Source organism: Eleginops maclovinus, chromosome 15 (assembly GCF_036324505.1).
Source record: "Eleginops maclovinus isolate JMC-PN-2008 ecotype Puerto Natales chromosome 15, JC_Emac_rtc_rv5, whole genome shotgun sequence".
Lineage (NCBI taxonomy): Eukaryota > Metazoa > Chordata > Actinopteri > Perciformes > Eleginopidae > Eleginops > Eleginops maclovinus.
Window position 1 is genome coordinate 2,593,716 of NC_086363.1, and position 12,287 is coordinate 2,606,002.

General features: G+C 38.7%; 1 protein-coding gene across 1 annotated transcript; it reads right to left on the reverse strand.

The window, feature by feature from the left end:
- Window positions 1–2,054: 2,054 nt before the first annotated feature.
- rfx6 (regulatory factor X, 6) lies at window positions 2,055–12,205 on the reverse strand. Its single transcript, XM_063902504.1, has 20 exons — window positions 12,033–12,205; window positions 10,981–11,134; window positions 10,212–10,335; window positions 9,886–9,947; window positions 9,693–9,770; window positions 9,567–9,594; window positions 9,092–9,199; window positions 8,839–8,916; window positions 8,644–8,757; window positions 8,065–8,114; window positions 7,483–7,642; window positions 7,215–7,359; window positions 6,998–7,107; window positions 6,782–6,899; window positions 4,921–5,043; window positions 4,495–4,701; window positions 4,102–4,411; window positions 3,692–4,005; window positions 3,255–3,455; window positions 2,055–2,501 (listed from the first exon to the last, which is right to left on the reverse strand). Exons 1-20 carry the CDS (start codon window positions 12,187–12,189, stop codon window positions 2,311–2,313), a joined length of 2,832 nt encoding a protein of 943 aa, XP_063758574.1. The 5' UTR covers window positions 12,190–12,205; the 3' UTR covers window positions 2,055–2,310.
- Between the last annotated feature and the right edge of the window lie 82 nt (window positions 12,206–12,287).

Sequence of the window (12,287 nt, forward strand, 5' to 3'; positions counted from 1 at the left end):
ACCATAAAATACACTTAAATAATGTTGTTTTTCAGACACTAAAGGAAGGTTTTACCTGCACCTCGGTCACATATCGAGGCCATTTCTTGTCGGGCTCTAATGCAAAGTTCTGGTTAAACATTGGCCCAAAGTTTGCCTTCTGCCTTCTGTTGTTTTTACACTAAAGCTGCGGCAATTGTTGCAGCCATTATTGACTTAGTAATTAAAGTATTTTAACGTGGGGATTCTGTAATCATTACATATGCCACCATCTGTCCCCACGCCGCTGCTCGAGCACCTGAAATGGATTTTTCCTCCTGAGTAGATAACATATAAAGGCAATGGAGAGGGGAGAGGGGAGAGGGGAGGGGGGAGCAGGGCCACGTCACCGCCATTCATCTAAAACTGTGACTCATGAGCGTGGGCATTTATATTTATTAGGGTTTTATTAAAAATTAAACAGAGATCTTTAATTGTATCTACTGCAGGTTTCCTCCTCCTGTAACTGAATCTACTTTCAAAGAACCCAAAAAATGTTATTAATGACTTTTCTCTCCTTTTCTTTTTAATAAGCCAGATTTTACTCATAGTTTTTATAATTGTTCCCATTTTTTAATGTATTTCCATTTATACATTTATTTCATTATATTGAAAACTGTTTATAGAAACATAAGTATTACATTTTTCTGTTTTGCTTTAAAAACTATTAATATTAACAAACACATTTTATTATTATGTAATGCTGTAAAAAATGGCAATAATTCTCAGTATAAAGAATTATATTTAAAAGAGTGCATTTAACTTCAGAAATGCTTTCCGATATTAAAAGAATACGACCTGTGTCTGTTTTATAAATGATCTGATCATGCAAAAATGTCTCAAAAATACACAAGAAAATGGAAATTCATTTGATTAAATTACCTTTTTTCAGGTTCACATTTAAACAATTGCCTGAATTGAAACCAGTAAAGTGAATGTAATGTAATCAAACAGTTCACATAGTTATAAACTTGGTTTGACGATAATACAGTACATGTGTTTAAAGTCCTTTAACATTTGATTTCAGTCCATTTTAATTCTCTATTAAGTCAATTTCAAAGGTAATTTGGTTAAAAGCTTCAAGGAAACATCGCGTCCTGTTTCTGCCTCTTTTGCTCTTATGATTTTATGGCGTCCCATCTGCTCCGACAAACTCAAGAGGGGAAATGTTTCAATGTTTTACTGAAGCTCATCAGGGTGTGAGATTACCAGCTTTACTCCCCCTCTCTCCCCCTCTCTGTGTGGGTTCTCGTAACATTTTGGTAAACACTTTTATCCGACTCATATCTCCCCTCCATTGTGTCCCAAAGAAAGCAAATAATTACACATAAAAAAAGCTCCCAACTTTGATCCGCAGTCTTCAATGGTGCCTGCGTCCTGTAATCTGTGTTCGAAGCTTTGACACATGCTCTTTGAGTCGGGCGAGATAAGGACTGCATTGGGGTTTATTATTGACAGGAAGTCAATCTGCTGCAGTGGCTGACAAAAGACAGGACTCAAGCTGTTCCTTCTTCATTATTAAAGCTGATGAATACATGGAAAAACATGCAACCAGAAGCAACACGGTTCATTTTCATGGGGTCAGTGGGGCTAATTTTGATTTTAAAGAGGCCCTATTATGCTTTCTATGGTTTTCTCTTTCCTGTAATGTGTTTTATAAGTTGTTTTAGAATTGCTAAGGGGCGGGACATCTCTAAGTGGTCGACCAATCACAACAGAGCCGACCAGCTAACCAATGAGAGCAGACTGGGCTCTGGTTTCAGACAGAGGGTGAAAAGAGGAGCTGCAGCACAGAAGGTATGAGAAACATAAAGAGCTTTTTGAACATTAGAGCATGGAGACATGTGCAGGGAGAGACACTACCTACACATATTTGTTTGCTGCTATTTTGAATGTAAGCTGTGTTGTCAATAATGACAAAACACCATTCTGACTAACAAAGATTTATTTACAACAGTTTTCACACAAGTGGAAGCCCTCAGGCGTCTTTTAGCAACAAAATAAGGGAAAGATTGAGAAATACATTTTAAGGAGATGCTATAAATATCTGTATCATAATGACTGTTGTTATAATTTGTATGTTTTTAAATCTATCCACATTTTTATACAAATAAATACTTTTCCTTTGCTCCTCTCTTTCTGGTTTATAACACAGAAGGAGATATAAATAAATGTCATGTAGTTCATTCTCTGTAAATACTTCATACTTATATCTTCATGCATGAGGCCCTATGTTTCTGTCACATCCATTTCAGATTTAGTTTTTACTTAGGTAGTGTGTGTTTCCTGCAGTCATTGTACTCCCCCTGCTCCCATGAAGACAGTGTTGATGGGAGGCAGCGAGGACACCAGGTCCTGCACATCTGACGAAGACTGCACACGCTGCTGCTGCTGCTGCTGCGAGAGCAAAGCATCCTGGGAGGTGAACGGAGACGGGACTCCAAACATGCAGGGAGCTGACCCTGACGAGGGGAGGGAATGATCTGCAGGAGGAAAGGTAAAGGTATAGAAAGGTGTGAGATTTATGTTATGTTTTGTATATTTTCAGTGCAGTATTTGATCATTTTTACTTAATAAATTGAGTATTAAGTAAAGCTCTCATAAATGAAATGCATTATTATTTTATTTATTTGACTATTTAATAATATTTAAAAAATGTATGAAGAGCACTCTGTGAATTAAATGTATTGTTATTATTATTATAAATTATTATAACTAACTATTATTAATACATTATTCTTTGTAATATTATCATTTTATTATTATTATTATTATTTAATATTTTGCTTTTATTATTATTTATTTATAATTATTTAGTGTATTTCTTACTTTTCCGTTATTTATATTTTGAGAAATGTATGAAGAGCATTATTATTATTATCATTATTATTATTATTATTATTATTGTTATTATTATTATTATTATTATTATTATTATTATTATCATTATTATTATTATTATTATTATTATTATTATTATTATTATTATTATCATTATTATCATTATTATTATTATTGTTATTATTATTATTGTTATTATTATTATTATTATTATTATTATTATTATTGTTATTATTATTATTATTATTATTATTATTATTATTATTGTTATTATTATTATTATTATTATTATTATTATTATTATTATTATTGTTATTATTATTAATAATTGACTTATCTGTTTATTACATGTATTTATTCAATCTTTATTTTTGGGGAGAAATGTAAACCCTGACCTGCTCCGGGTTCGGCCTCGATGAAGTACGCTCCGGTAGTTTTCCTCCCGGGTTCGTCCAGGATGTTGAGCGGATCGTGGACCTCTGAGTACGCCGAGGGGAACGGACGCAGGCTGCCCACCGTGCTGATCACCGACACGTGCTGATCCACCAGTGACGTCATTCGCTGGCTGTCCAGGTAACTGCTGTTCCCATAGTAACCTGCAATACGTTGGTGGTTGAGGTCAAGTTCCCACCATGGGGATTCTGATTCAGACAAGATGCATCTGAAGGGCCACCAGATGATTAGAGGTCAAAATAACCTATGATATTTTTAGGGTCAGGGTTAGCCTTTGCAGACCATTTACATGCACTAAAACCTAGATAACACACTACAGGAAAGGGATAACCCCCAAAAAGCAGAACAGGGCCTCTTCAACTCCTGAAGCTTGTCTTACCGCTGTGTCCTGCAGCAGAGTACGTCTGGCCCTGGCATCCACCGGCCCCGAGGTTCAGTCCGGCTCCGACAAAGCTGAACTCTGCAGAGTCCAGGATCTGAGCGTCAAGTCCCGGTTCAACTGCGTCCGAGCCTGACGTGTAGCCGGGTCGCACCGCAGAGCCGTAACTCAGGGAGCAGCTGGTGCTGTTGGAGGACGGGTGGTAGAAGACGTCTTTACTCAGCTGCTGGTCGCTGAAGTTCTGGTACCGAGAGAGATGGTAGGCCAGCGAGGAAGACTGGACCGAAGCCAGACACTGGCTCTGAGTCTGAGGCCTGAAACATGGAGCAAAATCAGATATTCAGACTTTATAATGACACAAAGAATTCAATTAAAGAAGGTATAGTGATACATGTCTAGAGGATGCTGACCTGAGGGCAGGCTGGTAGTTTGAAGTCGTGGAGCCGCCGGTTGAAGGGAAGTAGCTGGAGTTGGTCTGAGGGACGCAGTGGTACAGGGTCTCCGGGTATGAAGAGCAGGGGCCGGGCTGGGTCATGGCGCTGAGGGAGGACAGGCAGGAGGAGGTGGAGGAGGAGCAGGTGGAGGACGAAGAGGAAGTAGTCAGGGGCCTCCCCGTCATGGGCCCCTGGTTGATGACGGAGCCTCGGTGCACTAACGCCGCCGGAGAGATGGGGGGCGTCATGAGGGGGCCGCTCACCTGAGAGAAGTCCATCTGACCACCTGGAGACAGGAAGTGGTCACATGACATGATTTTGATATTTGATTTTTCGCTCATCCATTATTCTCTGCAGCATTATATTTACCTGAGACAGTGAACCCAGCCGTCTCTGTGCCCTGGTAGATGACCGTGCTCGTTTCCAGACCCTGCTGCTGATTGGTGGAGAGCGACATGTAGGCGTGTTCTCCCAGAGACTCATTCTTCACTGATTGGTCGATGGCAGCGCTGGCCTTGTTTCGGTTGGCTAGGAAGCAGGAACTGGGAGAGGCCATGAACGCTGCTTTGCTCGCATCTGAAAGTGACAAAGTTAACATCCCATCATCAACAAAATCTGGTTAAACGATATATTTGGGGTACCTACTATAAGATAACTCATTCCTTACAAGAGTAGTTATAGTTAGTTATTTCTATTCTTTTTACTGTACATTTTCTTTCATAACTATAATTACCCCACAGAGTTTGTAACATATGTAAGACCTGAACTCAAGCCTCTTATTTGTATATCTGATACCTGCATTTTTCATGTATTTGTCCAGCAGGTTCTGCAGATCCTGCTCCTTGTCGTTGTTGAACTGAGTCTCCAGAGCCAGCAGGATGTATTCGTCCAACAGCATCCGGATCAGATGGAAGGAGCCTGTCGATGAGCGTGAAACAACAAAGGATTGATCTTGTAATTGTAATATGGTTCATGATATCGAGCTATGTGGATTTTTTAAACGTCATTCACATTATCAACGCAAATCTTTTAAAAGGGGACTTCATTTTGGTCATTTTCGGGTTCATATTTTATTTTCTTATTGTGTCTTTACTGTAACATGTTGCCATGCTTTAATGTTCAAAAAGGTCTGCGATTGGTCAACTGCTTAGAGATGTCCCGCTCCTTAACCTATCAGGTACAATGTGTTGGAGCGCTAGCCAATAGAAGCATGAGTGATGTGACTATGTTCAAGAAGTAAACAAAGGAGTCCAATGGAGAAGAGAAACTCCCTCTGGAGGGAACACAGGGATTTTAGCCTTTGCAGACCATTTACATGCACTAAAACCTATATAACAAACTTCAGGAAAGGGAAAACCCCAAAAGCATTATAGGTTAGTTGTTTTGTTGTAAAAATAGCCAATGCTCATGCTGTAAATCGTGCAGGTTTGAAGACCTGATTGTATGTTCTTCTTTACCTAGGACCTTTAGGATCAAGCCGCTCTTTGCTTGGTCTTAAAACCTTCTGTGTGTGTTTGAGCTTCACCGGGAATCTTCAGAACAAATGGTTAGTGTTGATTCACGTCTGTGTGTGTGTGTGTGTGTGTGAGTGTGTGAGAGAGAGAGAGAGAGAGAGAGAGAGCGAGAGAGAGAGAGAGAGAGAGAGAGAGAGAGAGAGAGAGAGAGAGAGAGTGAGAGAGAGAGAGCATGTGTTTGAACAGTGAGCACGCGACCGGCAGATAAGACTTTGTTTAATCAAGGCGAGTCTGGCCATTACAATTTATGACGCTATTGTAGCAATCTGCTCCGAGCTGGCTCGTATTAGCCTTGTGTGTGTGTGTGTGTGTGTGTGTGTGTGTGTGTGTGTGTGTGTGTGTGTGTGTAGACTGAATGATGGAGAAGAAAGGAAAACACAAAGTCAATTATCGGAGTGACAGTTATTAATTTCACAAACATTAATCAGCATGTTGTCACCATGTTCATTATATAGCTTTTACAGATTGGGTTTTTATGTTGTCCTATTAAGAGTTTTGTTAGCATGCATATTTTCCATAAATAATGTAGCTTCCTGTCCCACCTTCTGGTATCATTCAGGGGGAAATTACACATTATGTCTCGAAATCTTATTTAATTTGGGTTATTTCTGTTTGTTCTGAGAGAATACAAGAGACCTGATAGATTCAAAACAATGAAAATGATTCTATTATTATTACTATATCAAATATACACTTATTAATTTGTATTTACATCTCCATTTCATAAATGAGTACTTGTTATTATTATCATCATTGTTTTAATTGTTTTTATTTATATGTATGTCTTTTTTTCTGTATAGTTTTTTCACTTTTAATTTCTTTAAAAAGAAAACGTTAATTTGAGTTGTTTTGATGTCGATGTAAAAATCTATTGAATCATAAATTAATAAATAGAATAAATTCAATGTAATAAAACGTACAATACATCCCTCTAAAATGTAGAAGTATAAAGAAGCAAAACACTTAAAATATTCAATTAAAATACCCCAAAATTGGTAAAATTAGTAAAATATTAAGTAAAATACTTGCCAAAATGTACTTAATGTTACTTAAGCCTATTCAAAAAAATATACGTGTTTCTACAATACTCTTGTACTCCGTGTCTTCTGAAAGGTGTCAAGAATGTGTAACTTGTTTTGTACCAAAGCTGGAGGCGTTGTTAAGCGTGAGGTTGTGCATCACCCTGGCTCCAAAGAAGCTCCACCTGAGCAGGAAGTCCTGAGCTCGCTTCTTCACTGAGCGACCGCTCTGCTTCCCCGGCTGATCAGACGCACAGAAACAGAGAAACAAAAGATTGCTTTGTTGCACAGCGGGACATTTTGCAGGACAAACACAGTGTCGGAGGGGACAGCTGTTACCTTGATGACTTTATGCTCCACCACAGAGTCCAGCCACTCGATGAAGGACTCCACCGTGGCGTTCTTCCTCAGCAGCTCCTTCAGCTCCTGGAACACGGTGATGGAGTCGTCTGGAGTAGAAGAAGTTGCTTTATTTACAACACGACAAATGCTCATTTACTTTAGAGCAGCAGAGTCAACAAAGTTAAAAACCCACTGTGATTCTTACTGGTCTTACACTCAGAGTAGATGTCGGGGTCCTGGTCTCCAGATGTGTTGATGCTGAGCAGAGGCTGAGAGCTGATGCTGCTCAGATCCACGTTATCGATGTCCAGCACCATACTGGTCACCACAGCCTGGTCAAACAGCGCCGGACGTGCTATCTGGAAAAAGACACCAAAATAAATGTGTATCATTAGAGTATTACGTAATCTGTGTCCTTCAGCAGCAGTGGAAGAAGTAGGAAGTAGATGCACTGCATTCCTGTCCTTCAGTAAAGGTCGTACCTGTGCCAGGTGTAGGAATGACGTCTGTCTCTTCAGAGAGGAAACAAAGTGGCGTGCAATGGGAAGCTTCTTTGCCGCAAGGCATTCTGGGAGGTTTTCCAGGGACGAGGCCAGCCAGTGCTCCCAGTGTTTGGCAAAGTTGCGGATATCTGCCAACAGACTGATAAAGAACATTTACACAAATCTGTTTTCCATTCCTGGTTTATTAGTTTGAGCCTTTAGATATTTTCACATCATCTTAGTCCAAGAATAACGTATCCTGGGTTAGACTGGACTTGTTTGAAACCCACATTCTTAAGGATTCAAGCATTTAGGATAAGGTGTTGTCACATGCAGGCTTGTGCAACAAAATGCAGTTGTAACAGTAAAGAAATCTGATGAATTTATATCACGCATGATGGAAACAACCGACAAATCTCCAAAATGAAAAACAAGGAATCACAAACTTAAGCTGAGAGTCATTAAAAAAATGAATTTGAACATGCATATCATTTTCCAGGATAGGAAAGGTGTGTAACAGATGTCTGTCTAACTTTTTAGCACCAGGAACTTATGCGACAATGATGCATTCAGGTAACACACCTTTCAGGCATCTCCTGCATTGTAGCTGGAATCAGAACATCTGTTAGAACCTGAGGACATTAGAAAACATTATGAGAGTTTTCACTGTTTGGATCCGTCAAAGTGAATCGAGAGGAGAAGAAGATCCATCCTCATTCATATCATTCCTAAAGTTTATCCATATTAAAATCAAAAGCTGCATGACAACAGGGATAAGATTTTAAAATAACTGTGCAGAGAAATGTAAGTTTAAGTTTCCCTTCCCAAAGTAAATGATGGAAGCAACTTCTTTCATAGCTCAAAAGTCACTTGGCTCATGGAGAATGAGGATTGAACCTGCAGCTTTACAAGAAAGTCTCTCAAACTAGCAACCTGCCTGTAAATATTGTACTGATATGTCAAAGAAAACCTCAGAAATAACCTAAAAATGACTTATTATGTGATACATTTCACATTAGTATTGGGCTAATCAAGAATGTGTGCTATTGCTTGAGACACAAGATATGAAACATAACCTGATCTAAAATGTCTTAGGACACATTTGGATCTCTTGCCCTTGTTCTGCAGAAATAACAATTGAAAAACTGTATTTTTATCAACCTTATAGAGGATGGAGTCACAGACGCAGAAGATGTCGACTATAACCGGGTTCTCCAGCAGCGGCAGCAGGTGGTCGGGCATCCCCTGCCAGAAATGCAGCAGAAAATTCTGGATCTGAAACAAAAACATCATGAAGAGTTAAAGTTTGAGCGGAGGGGAAACTGTTGTACGGGGTCGTGTTACAGTATTTATCACCTCCTCAAAGTTGACGTTAATGGCGTTGTCCAGGATGCACTGGCAGTGTGTTTTATACATCATGATCAGAGTGTCCACCTGAAGAGAAACAATGAAGATCTGACATTAAAATAATCAGAAACACAACACAGCCACAGTTCCTGCAACATGTAGATAAACACTGCCAAGCTTCCTGTTTGTTTACAGCAAATTGAAATTCTGGATATGCTTTATACGGATGTATGTCAAAAGGAATTGATATTCATCACCAAACCTTTTCTCTGGAGATGTTTCCCTGCAGGAGGAGGTGCTGAGCGTTGGGAAAGTCGGGAAGCAACGTTCCAGTTTTAGAGCTCAATGAATATTTCCTGGTGAAACCTCCCTGGAAGGAACAACGACATCAGGAAGGTCCTATTTTTGCTTTTGTTCAACTTTAGACTTTTTGCTTTGTTTAAAGAGTAACTTAACAACCTATACAAATCTTGTTCTTGCTGATGGACTTCTAACCCTAACCCTCACCTGATGTCCAAACTAAAAATACAATATGTCTGTAAAACTAGATATTTGAGATGATCGGAGAGACTATTGTTTGGGAAAGACATCCTAAAAATAGACAATTTATATTTTATGGATTTTGTCTACTGCCAGAGAAATGTAAAATACAAACGCCGTGACAAACTTTCAACCGTAAGGCAGCAAAAACCTGCAGACCTTTAAGTTATTCTTTAAGTAACATAACTTTCACTCACCTCGTTCTTGAGCTTGCTCCCTGAAAATCTGCGTAAGAAGAGAAACAGGTTTGATTTTTAAAATATAAATACATTGAGAAAACATCGTACAGAGCTGCATGTAAAGAAGTGAGATGGAAAACGAACCTGGTCAAACCTTTCCCTGAATACACAGAGTGATAGTAAGCGCTGCTCTCTTTGATGCCAATTCCATAGTAATGGTATCTGTACAATGCCAACAGAATAAGAAGAAATAAATGTGAGAAAATGTTGGAGCTTAAGGCTGCAGAAAAGCTTTTTTGCAAGAAAATATAAAGACTAAAGTCAATTGTGCATTTACTTGGAGTGTCCTCTGGTGCCCAGTCTTCTCGTTGTTAGGAGAGGAAACTTCTGTCGGATCGTCTGATGATATAAGGATATCAATTAATCAATGTTAGTATTCTATCGTATACGACATAGATTCAAACTGTTAGAAAAACAAAGCGTAGACTTTTTTGTAACATGAAATAAACTGTCATACTTATGGATATAAAAACTACACAAAGAAATCCAGTTTAATTCAACACAACAATGGCCAATTAAGCGGTTTCCTGGCTTTCTATGCAATCCCACACACACACACACACACACACACACACACACACACACACACACACACACACACACCTTTCCAAACGTAGCAGCGCAGGCCGGCTCTAGTTTCTCCTTCCTGCAGAAGTCCAGGTAGTGAGCGTAGAGGATGCATCGAGGCAGACACACTCCTTCACACACGATGTAATTCTCCTCCAGCCTGCAGTGACATCAGATGGATTCAACACCTTAAAAGAGATGCCCTCTGAATACAGTTAATGCAAAATAACCCAAAGCAAAGACTAACCCAACAACTAATCGACAGAACACACTTCTAATTCCTGCATTTTAATTGCACTATTAGGCCTTTTTTTATGTCTCAAGAATTGTATTTTGCACTGTTGGAAGAGCCTTGGACTTCTATGGTGTAGATATTGAGAATAAAAACCTTTGAACCTGGAGAAAAAAGCAATAGAAATAATAAAAAAAAGAGCCAACTGAACTCATGTACTGAACAGGCAAAAATCCAACCTATAGGGATGCTATATAAAATAGTTGTCTGGTGGAAAACCTACGTAAAGAAATGGGGAAAGTCGATTAGGGTTGTCATTTAAGTTCTGCTTAAGAACCAGTAACAAGTAGGGAACATTGAAAAAGGATAGACAGATATAGATAAGAAGGTGTAGATATAGGAAGAGCAGTTTTAGTGTTGAGTTTGAATTTGTGAGTTTTTATGCAATGCATCCCAAATAATGCCACATTTTCTTCCATCTCTTACCAGCATCTTGTAGGATGAAGGGAGGACAGATTCTGTGATGCAAATCAAAGCTGACGAACAGACTTTTGGAGTCATTGGTTCACCTACCACTGCAGCGTGAGTTGTGTCTGCTTCTTCTTGTCCTTGATGATCTGACTGATGGTTTTCCTGGAAGACGAGATGCTCTGTTTGATGTCCGGGTTAAAGTCCAGCAGGTCCTGGTCTTCCTCCGAGGACGGCGTCTCGTTACTGTCCTCTGCTTCTGAGAAAACACATGGACAAATACAAGAGAATGTAGGAAAAAAAAGGACCATGAGGGCAGCTTTTCACCTATATAACTTTTGGGGAAAAAGATATATTTAAATACAGATTCGTTTTCTTCCACAACTTGACTTTTTGCAGTATTATTCACACAGATTCTGGTAAATCCATATCACATTTTGACAGAAATTACATTTCTACTTCTTCTAGTGTCATTTTGGCTAAAACTAGAATAATTAAATTGTGGTGAGCCATAAAGTGTATGGAAAAAACTGTTTTCATTTCATTTGATCACTATACTTACATCTTTACGGGATCATTTTACCATTCTTAAGACTTTTACCTGATGCAACATATGTGTTTTTTAATTGGTTATTAACCTGTTGATGTTTTTAGTTAAAAAATTGTCAAATTATTTCAATTTCATAAATTCTAGGGTACATCCAGTTTTAGTTTAATTGAAATGAAATCCCAATATTATACATATATTCAATTTTAAGCTATTGTTATGATTATAAACGTTTCGTTACTTATTGAATTTAATAAATATATCTTGTCTCTACTGATTGCTCTTCCAAATAATGTACAAATAACATCTCCACTTATGTGTCTTTATCATAAACCTTATTTGAATGTTTAAAATATAAGAACATGAATGGGATCTCGTGGCTGTAGCGCCATCATGTGGTCAGTCTGTGTCACTTCTTTTTCCCTGACCAGATTTAAAACCACAGAAAAACATTCAGATTTAAAGACTTTGAGTAAAGATTTCTTTAAGAAAACAGGAGAATATGATTGTGAGGATAGGAAAAAGGAAACTGATATAGAACAGGAATATATAAGCCCCGTTGGGTCTGCTCCCAGCTGCGATATTCAATAGATAATGGTTGTTTAATTACCTGATTTGATCCCAGAATCCTCCTCCTGATGAAAAAGCGTCTGTCCGTGAAAGTCTGTGTGTGTCTCCTCTGGTGAGCTGCACAAAGTCTTGGTGAGAGAGTGAATAAGAAAAACTCCATCTCTGTCTGAACTCTCACTGCTGCGTTTCATCGGCATAGTCACATAAAATAAATACAAGTTGATGAACAAAAGAGAAAGAAGAGGCCTGATGTAAATAAAAAAAGTCCACTGCAGCTCATGTGTCCTTAACACTG